At 40.0% G+C, this 19607-nt stretch overlaps 2 protein-coding genes across 2 annotated transcripts; one reads left to right on the top strand and one right to left on the bottom strand.

The window, feature by feature from the left end:
- The first annotated feature begins 1180 nt into the window (after positions 1 to 1180).
- LOC143390905 (interferon alpha-2-like) lies at positions 1181 to 1753 on the top strand. The gene has a single exon (XM_076843389.2). It carries the CDS (start codon positions 1181 to 1183, stop codon positions 1751 to 1753), a length of 573 nt encoding a protein of 190 aa, XP_076699504.1.
- A 16825-nt stretch (positions 1754 to 18578) lies between these two features.
- On the bottom strand, positions 18579 to 19142 carry LOC143385985 (interferon beta-like). The gene has a single exon (XM_076841391.2). The coding sequence runs from the start codon at positions 19140 to 19142 to the stop codon at positions 18579 to 18581; it is 564 nt and encodes a 187-aa protein (XP_076697506.2).
- Between the last annotated feature and the right edge of the window lie 465 nt (positions 19143 to 19607).

The raw sequence follows: 19607 nt of genomic DNA, 5'->3' as shown, positions 1-19607 counted from the left end.
TCCAGGTTACATCTTGACAGGTGGCCTTCCTGTAGGGATGGGCTGTCATTGTCTTCCATATATATGCTTTTTATGTTTGAAAATCAATTCTTACCAATGTGTGGTGGGCTTTGAGAATTAAATACAAAGTTTTATAACATTATTTAATTCAATTAATGTTAATCAACAAATAAATAATTATGTAGTGAACTGAAGAGTAGGCAATAAAAATTGTCTAAATTATATTTAGCAAAGTGCAAATTCAATAATTTTCTCATTGAAGGTAAAGCAAAGTACATCAGAAATAAATGTTAAGAAAACAATTTTTATAGCTTGTAGCACTTAACTGATTTTTAAGTATTTCATTATGTTGCTATTATTATATTTTTATAAAATGTTTATTTGCACATGAACTTGATACATACAATTTCTGTAAGTAAGTTAGTTTTATTAAAGTCACTGAGTAAATTTATTTGGAAAATTAAGTTCAGTGTCAATAGGTTTTCAGTTTAACTTTAAGCTGAATTTTTAAAAGACATTTGAAACTCTGTATTGAATATAAAGTTTAAATTCAACATTTAAACTTAACTTAAAAACTAGTTATATCCAGTGGGTATATAAATACGTAAGTAGTATATCTGTTATTAAAATTAAAATTTATTAGAATTCCCAATTTCTCCTGCCTGAACTACAGTAAAGGCTGAGTGTGGTTGTGCACACCTTTAATTCCAGTGACTCTGGATGCTGAGAGAAGGATCACAAGTTCCAGGTCAGCCTCAGGAAATAAACGAGGCTCTAAGTAACCTAATGAGACCTTCTATCAAAATTAAATAAAAGATCTAGGGGTGTGGCTAAGTGGTAAAGCTTCTTTGGGTTATATCCCCAGTAACTCCCCATACCAAAATTAAGAAATTAATAGAAATTTCAGTTCAGAATATAATATTAAAATGTGGTCTGAGAGCAGTGGATGGGTAACCAATAATGAAAAAAGGATTGGAAACTCTCCTCTAAACACGTGTTGCAAAAGCATAATGGAAAGGAAAAACAGAAGTAGAAAGTTCTGGGGATGACATTCAGAAAACGGAAATCATATTGGTTCCTATTTAAGACATAGGAACAAGTCAAGGGCTTCAGAGAACCTAGAGGCAAAGGTGCAAGACCACCCATCTCAAGCAGCCCAGCAGCATCTGCAAGATCCCCAATGGCCTTGCCCTTGGCTTTCCTGCTGGCCCTGGTGGTGCTCAGCTGCAAGAACACCTGCTCTCTGGGCTCTGACCTGCCTCAGATACACAACCTGGGTCTTGAAACTCCTGAGAAAAATGAGGGGGGGTCCCTGACACTCCTGGAAAATATGAGGAGAATTCCCACTTTCTCCTGCCTGAACTACAGAAAGGACTTTGCCTTCCCCCAGGAGCAGTTGGAGAGTGAGCATGTGCAGAAGGCTCAAGCTGTTGCTGTCCTCCATGAGATGACCCAGCAGGTCTTCAACCTCTTCAGCACCCAGGAGGCCTTTGCTGCTTGGGACAAGACCCTCCTGGACACCTTCCTCAGTGGCCTCCATCAGCATCTGGATGACCTGAAAGCCTGTGGAACCCAGCAGGTGGGGGTGGGAGAGGCTCCCCTGAGGGCTGTGAGGAAATACTTCCTCAGGATCACTGTCTACCTGAAGGAGAAGAAATACCTGCCCTGTGCCTGGGAGGTGGTCAGAGCAGAAATCATGAAATCCTTCTCTTCATCAGCCAACTTGTATGGAAGACTAAGGAGCATGGAATGAGACCTGGTCCAGCAGGGAAATGCTTCTCACTGATGAACACACCCTACCACACTCCCACAAGTTCTGCCATTTCAAAGACTGTTATTTGTTGCAGTAATTCAGAGAAGAATTCAACCAATTTGTCAAATCTATAGGCACTAGACCCTTACATCCTTGCAGATGTTATCTATTTATATATTTAAATGTTATTTATTTAACTATTTATGAAATTTTATTTATTTAATATATATAATACTATATATACCTTTACAATATGATTAATAAAACCAATCATTTCTTTTATTTAATCAATTGATTTTTTTGTTCTTCATTAATTCCTTCTTCGATTTTTTAAATTCTTTCAATCTTGCAGGAGAATGGAAGGTTAGGTAAATATTTCTTTTCATTCTCTCCCATTTTTGTATTAAGCAGCAAAATTGAAATTTTAGTTCTAAATGCTGATTTCTATGTTGTGCTTGTTTCATGCACATTATTATATTTGCATTTCCCTATCAATTTATTTGTGATACTCTCCGACAAGTTGAGATTTTAAAAAATCAACAAAATCTGGATATTATAAAATCTCACCCCATATGAAGGGAAAGATAACGGGATTTCTCTTACTCATCTCTCCTCCAACTCCCATGGGGTTCCCTCTTAAATATTCTTCATTTCTCACTAATTATGCCAAGTCCAACTATTTTCCTCTGCAGTGATGCTTTCAATACACAAAACAGCTGACATATATGGGGCTGGGAGGTGGTGCATATTAGTGGGGTACCGTATTATGTTTGGTGTAAAGTTTAAATCAAGTTCAACTTGCTCATCTCCTTGAACATTTATCCTGTCTCTGTTGTGAACATCTCAAGATCCCTCCCTCCAGCTTTTTCAAATGCACAGGAGGTTCGTGCTCTGAACAGTCACCACAGCCTGCAATGGCCCACCAGCTCCTTGTGGGCCACCTGTATTGGGGAACCATTGATCAGCCTTTCCCATCTTTCCACCTTCTGCTCTCTGTGGCCTCTGGTAAGCGCCATTCCACTCTCAGCTCCTATAAGATAAGCTTCTCCCTATTTTACACATGAGTGAGATTCTGTGGCACTTGTCTTCCTGTCCAGCTCATTTCACTTTACCTGATGATCTCCAGTTCCATGCATGCTGCAGATCACAGGTTTTCATTCTTGTGTGTGCCTGTGTGTGTGTGCACGCACATGCACATATGTGTCTAAGAATAATATATTATATGCTATGTAATACATAAATAAATATATTAGCATAATATACATGTATATATACATGTGTTTGAAACATTTCATTTGTGATTGCTGTGACACTCCTCCTTGCTCCATACTTCCATGGATCCTGTCATGTCACTCCCAAACCACAATAGTTTCCTCCCTCTCAGGTTCAGAAATCTCCTTTGTGCCTGGAGTGGTGGTGTGTGTCTGTAGTCCCAGAGGCTCTCCAGGCTAGACAGGAGGTTGGCAAGTTAAAAGCTGGCGTCAGCGACTTAGCTAGGCCTTAACCAACCTAGGGAAACACTGCCTCAAAATCAAAAAGTAAAAAGATCCTGGATGTGACTCAGTGTTTAAGTAGCCCTGGGTTCAATCTCTGGTACCAAAACAAACAAACAAACAAACAAGCCAGAATCAAACATACAAACAAACAAACGAAAAAAACGACTGTGATGTCCTCCTTCTTTTCTCATAATCCTGCCTGTGTAGACATCTTTTTTTTTGTGTGTGTGTTCTATTAGGGTTTCCAGCTGTAAACTTTCTCTGAAATTGTAAGCAGCAACCAACTGAAAGCAATGGTTGAATGAAAGTTCTAGGTTTTCCAGAAACCTCCAAGAGAAGTTTTAGTTCCTCCTGGTTAATATTTTTGGAAATAAAAGCCTGTAGTTATTACAGTGATGTAAGAGTAGTTGTGACACAAATAAACAAAGAGAAAGCATGGCTTGTTTTACTGTGGAAGATATTAATATATTGACAGAAGAAGTCAGAAGCCTACAGGCCAAGATGGACAGAGAAAGAGTCCATGTCTGGCAATTAAGCTTCTGTTCTATGCATAATTCTGGGAACTGGCAAGAGCCTTTTTACATAGAGCTAAAATAGGCTGTTCTCCTGGGAGGAAGTGACCCAATATTGGAAGAGTCCATTTTCTTAACTTTTCATCAGAGAAGGAAAAGACTCTTAGCCCCAGTCAGGTAGTGTCCTCTTTGGGCAAAGGACAGGTGTCGGGGAGAAAGGGTCAGAATGTTTCACTTCTCTCCACCTGATCAGCCTTCCAGAGTCTCCTGGCCCTTCAGTTTCTCTGTATCCTATGTGATGCTAGGAGCCAGGAGAGCACACCTGAAGGGAAATCAGGAAAAATCTAAGTGGCTAGTTTTACAATTTTACTCCTAGTTTATTACCCAGCATGACTTTATAGTACAGAGAAAATTCTTTTTTTGGAAGGAGGGATTGAAATCAGGACACTTTACCACTGAGCCACAAACCCATCCCTTTTTATTTTGAAACAATGTAAAACTTGCCAAGTTGCTTAGGGCTCCATTAAGTTGCAGAAGCTGACCTTTAACTTGCCATTTCTTCCTTCCTTAATTTCCCGAACCACTGGGATTTCAGTGTGCACTTAATGCCAGAGAAAATTCTGTCTCTTTGAATAATGACTTGGAAGACTTACTCCACCTTGATTCAGGATTAAGACATAGTGAGGGCAAATTAAAGAGTTTTTAGGGAATGCAGAAATAGCCAGATGACAGCCTGTGGAAGAATCCATTGGGAAAGACTCTGGGAAGTTTAAAGAAGTCTGAATAATATTGTTGCTTAAGAGGATGATCAGAAATTGCCTGTAAATTGCTGAGCTAGCAGAAAAGGGCTTGGAGGGAGGGTGGGATCACTCAAACCTTAGCTCATATCACAGACCCAAACTTTAGAGTTCTTCTCTCCAGATGAGAGGAGGGAGGCTGGGATACTCAAAGTTATATTCATCTTGAGGGCTTCCTTTCCCCCTCCCCCATCCTCTCCCTCCCTGGCACTCCCCTCCCCCCCCCCATGGGGAAGACTGCCAGGGTTTCATTGGAGGGTTTTTCTGCCCAGAGGAATCCAAGCCACCCTAAATAGCCACCCTAAGTCTCACCATCTGAAATAATTAAGCCACCCTAAATCTTAATATCTCAAATAATTAACAAAAAAACAAAACACAAACACTCAGAAATATATTTACAAAAGGGAAGCCTCTGATAGATTTTGTCCACATGGGTTCTTGAACTAGACAAAGACAAACTGGCTCCCATAGTTTATTTAAGGGGGTACATCGAAGGTAGGGGTAAGGTTCCAAGGGCAGAGTCTTGCTTTGTGATGTCTTGCATCCAGCAGGTTGATTGACATCTTGGCAGGTCACACCCTTCTCAGGTGCTGTGTGGGATCTTAGGCAGAGTTTGAGGGGGAAGTTCACCTGCATCAGGCTGTCAATCCCTGTGGGGAGTGCCCCAGGGAGTTCCCAGTGCCAGACTTAGCCTCAGGAGGCTACTATGCTCAACAGTCCACAAAGCCCACAGAGGGCTTGTGACAAAATCACTCACTGTCTCTCTCTCTCTCTCTCTCTCTCTCTCTCTCTCTCTCTCTCTCTCTCTCTCTCTCTCTCTCTCTTTCTCCCCCCTCTTCTCTGTCTCTCATTGCTCAACACCTTTCAACATTATTGCCCTGTCCATCCTTTGATTAATTTTTAATGTTTTTACTTCTTTAATGTCATTTTACTTCTAATACTTTCACATATCATGCTCCCATGCAGAAAATTGCACAATTCATCTCTGAATTCTCAACTTACACTGAAAAATCTCTGGAACCATCTTTCTGACATATCCAGATGTCAATTTGTTATATAGTGGAAAGTGTTGGAAACCAGATAAGACAGAGGTGAAGCTGGCAGCCAGGGGCTTTATCTCAGCCTGGGAAACAGGACTAGAGAAGGACACAGGGAGACTGCTTGGTCCTACCCTGGGTGTCTTGAGCAGTGACAGGTCATGGTAAAGCATGAGCTGGAGAAAGCTTGTGTGTATAAGAAGTAAGAGCGAGAAGATGGCTGTACCTCAACCCTCCCTGCCTGCCAAGCCTCACACTGCACAGGGCAAGGTGGGCCTTCTTAGCTCAGAAAGATAGTCCACAGACAAAAAATAAGTGCCAGATCCTTTGGCATCTCAATCTCTCTGCTGTATGGATTTGATGTTACACTTTACTTGGTTCAGAAATTCAAGTTCATTTCTGTTCTTTCAGTCCTTAATAGGACCTTCCAGACAAGCCATTACCTCAACTACCCCTGAGGTGCTAACCTTGGATCATTGGTGAGTTTGGAATAGTTCATCTCTCCAGATTTATTTTTGTCTCCAAGGAGCTCTCTAGATGACTAACACAAATAGTGTTAAAGGGAAGTATGAGTCAATACTTTCAGAGATCTTAGTCTATAGTCAGGCTATAATAAATTTTGATGGTAAGACTGAAGACTAGAACTAAAATTTTTGAGACCTTAGAGCTTCCTTCTTTCAATTCTAGGTTTCTCAAGGCAGACTTTTCATTGTCTTAGTAGATTATGACCAAGTTGGAATGCACAGCGAAGGTCAACATCCACAGTCCTACCAGACTCCGTGAGTGTGCTAGTAGTGGAGCCTGTGGCCAAGCTGCTGTTATTGGGTGACTCCCCTCTCTTCTTCTAAGGTCTGATCACATCTGGATTAAATGAGAGAACAGTCAGGCAGTCCATTGACTGGTCTTTGAGCCTCTGTCAGAAGCAGGCATTTCCCTGCCTTGGGCAACTGAGCATTGACCCTCAGTCTTCCCTTCTGCCATGGCCCTGGGGCTCATTTTGGCTGCATTGCATGTGTCTAACTTACACTCTGCCACTGGTCAAGGTGAAGTCATTTCCTTCTTTCACATTCGTGAAATTATGACATCCCCCCCCCCGCCCATTTTACCCACAAACTGTCTAATTTTGCTTTTCAGGAAAGCTGGAATGAGAAACAAAATCTGATAGAGAAAAGCAGTGCAGCCTTTCACCTTTCTTCTACTTTCCATTATTTGTCTGACTTCATGATAAAAGCCTAATGCATGAGCAGCATCACAAAGATTTCCTGATTGCCATTAAAAAGAATGTACAAAAATTAAAGTGATAAAATCACAAAGAGTAGGAGATGAGAAAAAGCTTTTCTCTGTGACATAACTGCCTGGGTCTTATCACCCTGCACTCTCAGAGTTAGACAGAAACTAGGGAGCAATGATCTCCAATAGAATCACACTGACTGTGACCAACTGAAGATCATGTGTTTCTGTAAGATTAACTTCACAGGAGGGACAGAGTTATCAGTGAGTGCCCTGTGCCCAACTAAGAAAATCTGAGAAAGGCAAGAATTCAAAAAAGGGGAAGAACTGAACAATAAAGTGTAATTAGCAAAATAAATCTTACTTGATTGAAGGTAAAATGATTCTTATTAGATAAGTCCTCTAGCTACCTACTCAATACAAACCTTTAATCTCAGGATCAGAAGACTATTGATATTTTTTTTTTAAAGAGAGAGAGAGAGAATTTTTTAATATTTATTTTTTAGTTTTCGGCAGACACAACATCTTTGTTTGTATGTGGTGCTGAGGATCGAACCCGGGCCACAAGCATGCCAGGCGAGCGGGCTACCGCTTAAGCCACATCCCCAGCCCTGACTATTGATACTTTTGATACCTGGATACATGTATCAGGAGAGAAGTCATTACTGAGCACTAGCAACTTTGTGACAAGAACTCTAGGGACAGGGACAAGAATCATGGAGAGTTTATTATTTTGTCAACAAAGAAACAAGTGTCAGTAACAGAGTCCTCACATCAAGAAGAGGTGGTGCACCTGCTCTCTGGATGAGTCTGACAAGTGTGGACTGAGGACACTTTGTCATTTGTGAGCAGAGGGTGTTACTAGTTGTGATAAACACCTTGAGAGGCAGTTGGTGCTAGAGAAATATTGTTATCCTGAAATTAGAATCTCCATACTCATAAGCAACTGAAAAATACTTGGATTTCTCCCTCTATTATTGGCAGATGGAGGAGCAATGAAGACCTCAGTAAGAAAATGGTGGACGGAAAAGACAATGGCTACATTAACTATGATCTTGTGGCTCAGTGAAACATAACCACACAGAACTGCTGGGATATATTCTAAAAAGAGAGGAAAAGCGAGAAAGAAGCTCATTCACCAGTAATCAGCAGCTTCTGCTTTGAATAAATCAAAGAACAATTCTATTCAGGAAGAACTTTATTGCCAGAGATGATCTGGTAAATCATGGAACAAATACAGAGATTCATAGATTGAGGGAGCAGATTTTCTATGTTAAAGAACGAAAGGAAAATGAATGTTAGGATCAGGGCTCAAAGTTTGTTTCTAGAACAGAGAAAAGTGATATTTATAGATGAAAATAAAATGTGTATGTGAGTGTGTGTGTGTGTGTGAGAGAGAGAGAGAGAGAGAGAGAAAGAGAGAGAGAGAGAGAGAGAGAGAGAGAGAGATTGGAATTATAGTTCTGTAGGGCAACTGGAGGTAACTAGTTTTTGTAAAATTGGGTTCTATTGGAGAACAATGTCATTGGTGAATTCCCTGTGCCCAGCTCATAAATTTAACAGGGAAAATTCAGAGGTTTAAGCAGATTAGTTGAAAATAAGAGAGTATTTACTAAACTTAAAATTATGTTGCATGAAGTTAAAATGACTGTTATGAGCCTCTAGCTACACAAGGAGAAAAAGTATTTGCTATCAGCCTCTGATTGTACACATGTAGTACTTTCTTTAGGTCAATGACACTTCCTATTTGACTGATAAGTATCCAATTGGATGGGCACATCTGGAATTTATTTGCAAAACTAGCTTTTAGTGTAAAATCAATAAAATAGGTTGATGTCATCTTCTTTGACTATCTTCAGGTGGTCTCAGGAGTACTTGAACAACAGAGCTGACTTACATTTTCTTTGGAAAACAGGGAAGATAAACCAAATCCAGAGGACAGAAACCACTATCTCTACCATCTGATGATCCAGCCAGATGTTCAATTTCTTCAGCATGGTGGACAACCATGCTTACAGCAATGAGTTCCTCCTCGATCAACTACTTTCTAGGCTTCATCTCAGTCTGAATCAACTGAAGCCAACACACATAGAAAATCTCTGTCTCTACTTGGGATTTGCTTCTTGGAAGTATTATCAGACAATCATCTGCTATTTGAAGGAAAAGCAGTGTAACTCCTGTGCCTCGGAGGTTGCCAGGGGGAAATTTCAATTGTCCTTTTTCAACATTAGCAATCATCAAAGATTATTCTACAAAAAAGAAAAATCATTACATGATTTATTTCCTGAACCTCCAAACATAAACTCACCTAAGAGTTGCACCAACATAAAAATATCTCAAACCTAAATCATAAGAGTATATTAAATAGATGTCATAGGTCATGCATTTTAAATTGAAAAAAAAAAAAATATATATATATACACATACACACACACACACACACACCATGGTTTATTTTTTAAAGAGATAATGTTATTATTTATAATTTTAATTTTTTTCCAATAAAATTCTTGGAGGTAATTTGCAGTTTCCAGAAGTTTGAAATTTAATTTTCTCATAGAAAATATTCATCAAAAGGTGCTTTTTTGAATGACAATTTTCAGTTAAATTGATGCCTGTTTCTGAACAGATAACAAAAAATGTAAGTAACTGGATCTTAACACACATTTATCTTTCTTTCATAAGAGCTCTGTGTAGGAATTATTGTCAGATGACCCCTCCTTGGCTGGCCCTCTCCCAACAGTGATTCAAGGACCTGAGTATAATTTTCAAGCCATATTGAAACCAGATAATCTTCTGCTAAAACTTCACTGTGAATTTCCCTGAAAATTCTTCATTTTATTCTTCAGAGATAATAGGAATTTCTCAGCTCCATTATAATCTTGTGGGACCACCATCATTTTATGTGATGTATTGTTAACCAAAATATTATTGTATGGTACAAATTGTGTTCTTGAACTGATTTTTTGCCAGAGTTTTTTCAGTTAGTGAATCTCAATGTTTTCCCCAAGATTTGGGAAGGTGTCAGACAACTTTTACTTGAATAAGCTTTCTAGTTCTCTCTGTTGTTCCTTCTCACATTCCTTTAAGTAATACATTCATATGTTTGATGCTGTATGTACCATAGTTTCCTTTTGCTTTTGCCCTTTGTTTTAATTCTCTCTTTGTTTCTCTAATTGACTGATTTTAAACAGTGTGACTTTGAGTTTACTGATTCTGTTTTCAGCATTATTGAGTCCACTGTTGAAACTCTCTATTAAGGTTTTTAGTTTTGTCAGTACATTTTTCTGTTCCAGAGTCTATTTGGTTGTTTTACATGTCATCTATTTCTTTAAGAAATGTCTTGTATGGTTCATAAATTGTTCTCTTGATTTCATTTAGCTGTCTTCTCCTTCACTTCATTAAGCTTCTTTAAGGTATTTAATTTTAAATGTTTTGTCCAGTTATTCTTTTTTTTTTTTTTTGAGAGAGAGAGAGAGAGAGAGAGAGAGAGAGAGAGAGAGAGAGAGAATTTTTAATATTTATTTTTTAGTTTTTGGCAGACACAACATCTTTGTTTTGTATGTGGTGCTGAGGATCGAACCCAGGCCTCGAGCATGCCAGGCCAGCACGCTACCACTTGAGCCACATCCCCAGCCCATTGTGTTTCTTCTTTTGAGTAGTTTCTCTTTAGTTATTTTGCCCATTTATTAATTGGGTTATTTATATTTTTAGTATTCATCTTTTTACTTCATTATATATTCTGGAGATTAATCCCCTGAAGAGCAAGATGCAAATCCCTGGTAGCAAGAAGAGAGAATATAGTCATACAAAAAGAAGAATGAGAATCTTGGCAGGAAAAACCTTGAACTAAGGACTCAAAATCCAGTGCTTTTCAATCTAAAGTAGCACTACTACTTGAGTCACATCCCCAGCCCATCCAGTTATTCTTATATCTCTATTTCCTTAGGAGCAGTTACTCATAATCTATTTTATTCTTTTATTGATGTGTTTGACTATTATGTTATTATTCATGTACGTTGTATTGATATCTGTGCATTTGAAGGAGCAAGCAGCTGCTTCATCTTTACAGACTGGCTTCAGCAGGTAAATATCTCTATTATCCTCTCCAGGATGATGGAATTGCTACTGGGACCACAGTCAGGTGGAACTGAAGTCAGATCATGTGGCAGCTGCTGAATCTGTAGTACAGAAGGAAGTTGGGAGGCTGGTTTGTAGGGGATAGGCAGTGACCTTGTCTGGTCACTTGATGGATAAGACCAGGTTGTTGGTCAGTAGAGCTGGCATTGGGACAAGCCTTGCTTTAGGATCCACAGTTGAGTCTGCAAAAGGTAGGCCTGTTATCAGTTAAATAGGTGGATATGCTTCCCAACAGTTCTTTGGAAAGACTTTTCCTAGTTCCTAGGCAGGTTCTTGCATGGGCAGCACTGGCCTCAGAATATAGACAGCAGTGTACTTCAGGATCTGCACCTGGACTGAAGTTGGTGGACTTGCTTTCAGAGGCATGTAAGAGCCTGTCTCCCACCAGTTCTCTGGGTAGATAAAACTTCTTCAGTACTATAGCTGAGAGATGGTAGATCCAAGTCATAGGGCTATTTCAGGATCCACAGTCAGACGACAGTTGGTGAGTTTGCCTCCACAGGAATGGATGAGTGTGAACTTGCAGTGGTGGAATGAGCGGGCCTGGCATCTCCACCACCTTGTCAAGCAATCATTGAATGCTGTCAGCCCCAGGAAGTATCTGAACATATTGAAGACATTTGGAATAGATAGGTAGGTAGGTAGGTAGATAGACAGTCAGACAGATAGACAAATAACAATGGAATTTATTAAAGGAATTATCTCACATGATTATTGTGGCTAAGAAATCACAGGACAGGCTATCTGCAACTGGAGACACTGGGATGCCAGTAGCGTGATTCTGCCCAATTCTGGCAGCCTCAGGGAAGCTGATGATGTAATTCTCTCTGAGGCCAAAGACCCAAGAAGCCAGGGAGACTGCTGGTGTAAATACTGTAGTCCCTAGATCCAGAAGCATGGAGTTCTCATGTCCAAAAGCAGAATAAAATGAGTGTCCTAGTTTTAGGATTGGGAAAGAGAGAGGGGAGGGGACATGATTTCCCTTTCTTTTCCTTCTGGTCTTTTTGGGCTTCCAGCTATTTAGAAGGCACCTGACCACACTGATGTTCCCACTCACTTCACAGAGTCACGTGCTAATTTCCCTAGTCACAGTTTCACAGACAGACACACAAATAATGCTTTACCAGTTGAGCAACACATAAATTTAACCATCATAAGGCCTAAGATAAATTATGAGAATTAAATATGGCACAGAGAACTGCCTAGAATCTCAAAGGAAAAGTAAATCCATGCTCAGGGCAAACAATATCTGTATCTGAGAGGGCTCCTTGGGAGTTTCCAGAAGCAGGGCCCTGATGGCACATGTTGGAGATGCTGGGTGGTCAGACCTTGTCTTCCCTGGGGCTATTGACCACTGATGGTAATCTTCCAATGTAGCAGGGGTGCACTCTGGAGGGTCTTCTGATAATCTCTGTATATAGAAAGTGAGAAGAAAAATAAGTCTTTTCTTCAGCAGTTGTGGTGTTCATGTCTAAGATCCCTGTAATAAAAGACAGATCAACAAGAAAAAAGCAAGACAAATTTATTTAGACTTCATAAATGAAGATGAAAAGACCAGGGAAACTGTCTTTCATGTTTAGGAAAGATGAAGAGAGCACAGCCTTGTGGCTAGATGATAGTTCAAAAGGGGGTCTGACGCAAACTGGGGGACTCCCCAAGGCCTATTTGCTCAGATTCTTCTGGGAGTCTCTGGGTTTCACACCTGTTCTCTGGGCATAGGGCAGGATGCTCATTGCATATCCTATGACCCACTTTAGGGGAGGAATTTCAGAGAATACTTTATGGCCAGAGCACACACACAAAAGAGAATCACTTTCTTACTTCTGTAGTTTTCTCAGTTTCCAGGGGGTCACTTTTGGTGGTATTATATTCCAAATCCTAACTTTAACAAGAGTTGGGCACAGCCCCCAGCACAGTGGCCTACTGACATCTGGATCTGGTGGTGAATAGGACTGAAACTGAAGAAGCAGTCTGGCTAAAGGCCTGTGACAAGACATGCAGAATGTGGGAAAGGACAGAGGAACAGAAAGTGTCTGAACCCAGTGGCACACAGATCTAGGCTGGCACTCCCCCTCCTCACACAGCTCAGATGGAGAATTCTCTGTCCTGCCAGCTGCTCCTGGGGTTGCCGAGAACCCACAGCCTGGGCAGGAGCAGCTTGGTCACCCAGTGAGTGGGGTGAGTGAGGCAGCAGGTGGGAGACAGGAACACAGGCTCTTCTCCCTTTCCCTGAACATAAGCTTTTCGTGTGGTTCCCAAGTTTCACAGAAACTCTATGGCTGAGCCAGCTTCTCCAGTGAGATGAAGAGTCTTGGTGAGGTTCTCACTCTCTGTGTTCAGGTAGACTGCTGAGAGCCATAGCCAGAGGTGAGGCAAAGAACCTCACCCCCCCCCACTGGCACCAAGGCCAAATTTGGGGGCCAACAGAGGTGAGACAAAGAACCTCACCCCCCACACACACTGGTGCATAGGCCTATCCACAAGTATGGCTGTATGCTGGATCGGTAGTCAGTGATGGGTATGATCCAATTGCAGTGGTACCAACCTAAGACAGGAGGCTGACGCCTAGAGGTCAGATCATCTGATGACGGGTAAGGACCATATGTTGAATTGGACAACCTAACAGGCACAGTCCCTAAGCCACATTGCTTGTTGTTTAATTAATCAGAAGGGGGGAGATGCTGAGAGCCATAGCCAAGTAGGAATGATGCATGGCAATTTTCTTGTCAGCCTAGAGGGAGGACTCTCCATTGTGGAAATGGGCTTGCCTTGGACCCAGGTCATTTGCAGTGACATTGCATGAATGTTTGAGAAAGGTGACCCTGCTCAAGGACCAGGGCGGATCCGGATTTAGGGCGGTTCCAGGTTTAGGGTGTGGATCCTGCTGGGAATAGGGCGGTTCCAGGTTTAAGGTGGATCCTGGTGGGAATAGGGCATATCCTGCTGCCTCAGGCGCCCGCTCCTTGAGTTCCCATTGAGTTTTCCCGGAATTCAGAGAGTATTTGGGGTGCAGAGCCTGGTGGAGGGTGAGAGTTTGGGAATAAAGAATTGCTGTTTGAATCTACAAGGCTGTGAGTGGCTTGTGATTTTGTGCCCAGCCAGACTGCGGCAGTGAACGATGTTGCTTTCCAACCAGGCTCTTCCTATATTTTGCATCCTCCTCATTCCCATCCCCAACTGTTTTTATGACTGGGCTCTAAGTAGAATCTGGAATCAAGGTCATTACATCTGTTCAGAAAAATGTCACATTTGTCTTTCTTTGATTTGAATAGACAAACCAAAAAATAAAGAGATTGATATTATGAGCCCTTAATAATCACCCCCAATTAGCCATGTAAAAGGCACTTGTAAATATTATCAACAGCAACACTGCTCAAATGTTTTGTTTTTAGGACCCAGTGCTTCTCCATTTCTATGTATTGACATTTGCCATAAGAAAATTTAAAATGAGAAAGTTTTACATATTTTTTTCATTAAAAATAAAGCACACATGTATATAAATTGAAGTTATTCTCTTTTAAAATTAGAAAATGTAATAAAATTTAATTTTATTCATAACTATAACAATAATAAAGTATAAAATAAGATGTTTTCAAAAACATATTGGAAAATTAATAATAAAATATGTTGGAATAAACCTCAGAAGGAATACAGAAGATGTATAATTAAGCTAACATTAAAACTTTATTGAGTATTCTTCAATGATTTGGAACTAGAGTCATCATTTGTCTTTACACTTAATATACATTAGAAAACATTCAATAAACAAAAACTTTTTCTTTATTGAGTGCTCAGCAAATATTCATTAATATGTCAATAAAGAATAGGTATCTATTCAATATATTAATTGTATTTCTCTAATGGAAGAAACCAGAGCCTTGACCTGCTTTGCAGCCTGCTCTGCAGAGTCTCATTTCCCTCCTCACTAGGCTTCCCACCCACCATATGCTAAAATGTGCATCACTCACTTGAGAAGATAACATGTGGAACAACTTGCTGAAGCCTCATTGGTGAACAATATGAAAATATTAACCTCAGTTTAAGGAGAAAGGCTATATACCTATAGCTACTGTGATATCATTATTAGAGGGACATTTCCTCCTTTCTAAAAATATTTATAGTGTGTGAACAAGAGCTACTCACATAGGATTTTCTGACAAACAGAGAACTTACACTCAACATTTGCTGTCAAGTGTGGTATCTGTACTACTAAAGGGAAATTGATGGAAAGAAACCACAAGGGAAAAACAGCTGTATGAAAACACAGAACAGGTTAATGATGAGTAAAGGAAGACCCCAAGTGGGGAATTCTGGAGGAAGGGGAAAATGATTATCAAGATTTCTCAATAGAAAAAATGTGGGCCAGAGCAGTAGGGAGGAATGTGCCAGCTATCAGAAACATCCAGGGGAGTAATATACCTATTTCCTATCAGTTTCAGAGACTAACTTATCCAGAATGGCCTACAACCTGTCATGTTCTGACTCAACCTACAAATAAGATTTATCAAAATGTGGCATTTATACACAATGGAGTATTACACAGCACTAAAAAAAGACAAAATCATGGAATTTGCAGGGAATTGGATGGCATTAGAGCAGATTATGCTAAGTGAAGCTAGCCAATCCCTAAAAAACAAATGCCAAATGTCTTCTTTGATATAATGAGAGCAACTAAGAATAGAGCAGGGAGGAAGAGCACGAGGAAAAGATTAACATTAAACAGGGACATGAGGTGGGAGGGAAAGGGAGAGAAAAGGGAAATTGCATGGAAATGGAAGGAGACCCTCATTGTTATACAAAATTACATATGTTTTGAGGGGAATGGGAAAAAACAAGGAAAGAAATGAATTACCATAGATGGGGTAGAGAGAGAAGATGGGAGAGGAGGGGAGGGGGGATAGTAGAGGATAGGAAAGGTAGCAGAATACAACAGTTACTAATATGGCATTATGTAAAAATGTGGATGTGTAACCGATGTGATTCTGCAATCTGTATACGGGGTAAAAATGGGAGTTCATAACCCACTTGAATCTAATGTATGAAATATGATATGTCAAGAGCTTTGTAATGTTTTGAACAACCAATAAAAAAAGAAACCAAAAAAAAAAGACTTATCTTCCATGTGAAGAGTAACTGTTTTTCAGTCTTCTCCAAAACTCTTCCCAGCACTTTTTTCTTTTTTAAAAAAAAGTCATCTCTTTGAAGGTAGTTACTGAGAGAGGTACATGGTAACCATTACCATTGCCCCAAAGTAGTCTGCATTATGAGGAGAAACCCATGGAGCCATTGGACTTCTGCATAGATCAGAAACTTGACCCCAAACCTGTCACTGCCCTTATCACACTGAGCCACCAGGGAGAGTTCTTCTCTGAAAGAGTTTCCCTTAGTCTGCATGCACTGGATGCTGCTTTCTGTTTCCTTTGGGTACAGCTACTATGACATCACATGCAATGGAAAGTAAGGAGAGCACTCCAGCAGATGTCTCTGCAAAACCTAGACATTTTATGGAACTTCTGCTTTCTACACATGCTGCACTGTTCTTCAGGGAAACCATTAAGCTGAAACCACAACACAATAGAAAGCAGCCCTGTGTGAATGGGCAGGCAGGTGAAGGGAGAAAACGAGAGAATTATGGGCTTTCGGAATGCTTCCTTTAAAGGTCAGTTACTGACCTCTTTATGAGGGAAAGTTGTAAGAATTCTCTAGAAAAACAAGTGACATCTGCCTAGAGAGCAAAGAAAAATTTTAAAATACGTACATAATTTTATTATTTATTTATTTATTTAAAATATGTTTTGCATGTTTATTGAGAGAGATGAAAGGAAAGGAGATAATAACTACTTGATGAAAGTGATTATTTCAATTTCACTAGATTATTGTTTTTTCCCCTTGTGCTGTTAATATCCAGATAAACTAAATGCAAATGTTGGGTGTACTTAGTTATAAAATATCTGAATTGTCTAAAATGCTTTCTTTTTATTTTTATATCTTTTCTAGTTTTTTTATTTGTTTTAATTAGTTACAAATGACAGTACAGTGATCTTGACATATCATACATTTGAATCAGATGGGATATAATTTCTCATTTTTCTGAGTGTACAGGTTGCAGAATCACATTGGTCATGCAGTCACGTACATACCCACAGAAATAATAATGTCTATTTTATTCTGCTGTCCTTCCATTCCTACATAATTTTAAATCCTCAATCTATGGAAGATACTGTGCTGAAATTCAAGTACGTTTTTAGTGTTTCCAGACTATATTTTGAACCCATTTTATTCATAATAAAACTGTAGGCTATAGTTTAAGTGGAAAGGAGTAAAGATAAAATGGAAAGTTAATTTTATTTAGCACCATTTTCTGGGTCTCACTGCCTCACATTTTCTCTGTGAGATGGAGAAGGAAGAACCTAGAAGCTCAACTGTAATGTCATTACTACAGAGAGAAGAGGGAATGGATAAGAGAGAAATTAGTGAGAGAAGTCCATATTTCTGTCATGAGTTCTAAAGAGGCTGAAGAATGGCTCTTTACATTTTAAAGAAGTGGCATTTTCATGCACTCAGGAATTGGTGGCTTTTGCTAATACCTGACAATGGGAATGAATGTCTCCATGGAAATGCACAAGATTCATGGGATTTAGTTGTGATTCTGGCTCCTGGCTCACCCATTCCCTTACCCTAAGCATCCCAGGACTCATTCCCTCATCACCACAATTTCCTTTTTCTCTCAGATAGAATTCCCGGGTCACCCTAATCATTCTCTCCCTTCATCTGCCTGCTCATTCACACAGGACTGTTTTCTGATGTGTTGTGATTTCAGCTTAATGGTTTCCCTGAAGAGCAGTGCTGCATGTGTAGAAAGCAGAAGTTCCATAAAATATCTGGGTTCTGCAAAGACATCCACTGGAGAGCTCTCCTTAATTTTCATTGTGATGTCATAGTGGCTATACCTAAAAGAAAGAGAAAACAGCATCCAATGCCTGCAAACAAGGAAGGGCTTAGGTTGACTTACAAGAGCTAGTATATTCCTTTGGTTCACCTGAGAGCTAAATTCTAACTTCACGACCATAGACCCTGGAGCACAGAGCAAAAGCAGTGGGCACCCCAGGTTCTAGCCCCAAGACACTTTCTCACCCATTACCCTCCAATCTCACAGAATTCACTCCAATTTATTGCCCTAAAATGTTCAGATCCCCTTATTATGTAGTACCTTGTGTATTACATGTGGCTTCTTTGGAATATAAATTTCTCAGGGGAATTTAAATGTCAGGATTTTAAATTATGGCATAGGCTAGAAACTCTACTACTTTACAGGCACATTTACAAAGAGCATCTAAGAGGGGTTCTGAATATGTGAACATAGGGGTTTTATAAATCAAGTTGAAATTGAAACTGCCACATGGATTTTTGCATCATAAATAATTTATTTTCCAACATAAATATTTAAATAAATAATGAAATAACTTAATTTATAAATTAATTTAAAAAGTTAAAAACGTCTATTGTCTTTTCAAAGGCACCCCATTTGCTGTCTGTCACTGAATGAGCCTCTGCTGGTTGAAGAATGCCTAATCTCATTGTCTGGTCCAGACGAGGTGCCTACTGGGCCATCTTCAGTTTTGGAATTTGTCAGTAAGTCTGTTAATGAAGGAGAAGTTCCAGTAGAGTTCATCTCTGACTACTGTCCAGGCACAGCTGCTGTACTCCTTGGCCTCCAGGTACGTCCGGATCCTCACATAGTAACTCTTCAGGCGCAGGATAATCATGGAGTATGCCTGTCTGTTGTTTTCCTCCCCCAGTTTCTTTACCACCGTTGTGTTCAGGAGGACCATCTGCTGATGGAGTTCACGAAGGAGGTCTGTGACAATGGTGTTATTCCAGTCAGGATTAGAGTAGCCTTTTTTGAATAGATGAAAGATGTCCTTGAGCATCTCATAGATGACAAAGGCAGCCTGCTCCCTCTGGAACTGCTGTGGATGTTTGATCTCCTTGGGGATCTTGAAGTCCATCCCGTCACTGAGGCAGTCTGCAGGCCTTCCATTCAACTGCTCTAGGAGCTTCTGACATTCCACACTGCTGTTGAACTGTTGGAGTCGAAGCAGGTTGTAACTTGTGGAAAGAGCTGTGGTGGAGAAGCACAACAGGAGAGCCAGTTGGAGGATGCACCTGTTGTTCATGATGACAACCAGAACAGGGCTGCCTACAATCTATGCAAGGTTGCACAGACTGCAAAGGTCTGCAATGTGAATGTCCTGGCTCCATGGGGATGGGCTATTTATATGGGATGGTCCTCTCTGTTTCAGAGGAATTTCCCACTTTCAGTTCTCCCTTTCATTTTCATTATGTCATTTTCTTCTTATTGCATTCTTAAGAGTTTCTAAAACCCTTTTTATTTAAATTCCTGATTACTCTATATAATGTATATTAGGGAAAAAGATATACAAACTGTGACAATTTCTAAAATTGTATAAAATTTCAGTAATTTCTAAAGCAAAGGGGGAGAAAGGGACTTTAGAGGAAACAGAGAAGCCCCAAATAGCTAAGAGTCATTAACTGAAAAGCCACTCATAGAACAGCAGCTGGATTGGGGTTTTGCCTATTGCAATGGTAGGTTCATGTGTGAGGGTCTGGGGGAGTTCTGA

The sequence above is a fragment of the Callospermophilus lateralis genome, chromosome 2 (genome assembly GCF_048772815.1).
Source record: "Callospermophilus lateralis isolate mCalLat2 chromosome 2, mCalLat2.hap1, whole genome shotgun sequence".
Taxonomy (NCBI): Eukaryota; Metazoa; Chordata; class Mammalia; order Rodentia; family Sciuridae; genus Callospermophilus; species Callospermophilus lateralis.
The sequence above is the reverse complement of the archived record's forward strand: the minus strand, read 5'-3'. Positions and strand labels throughout refer to the sequence as shown.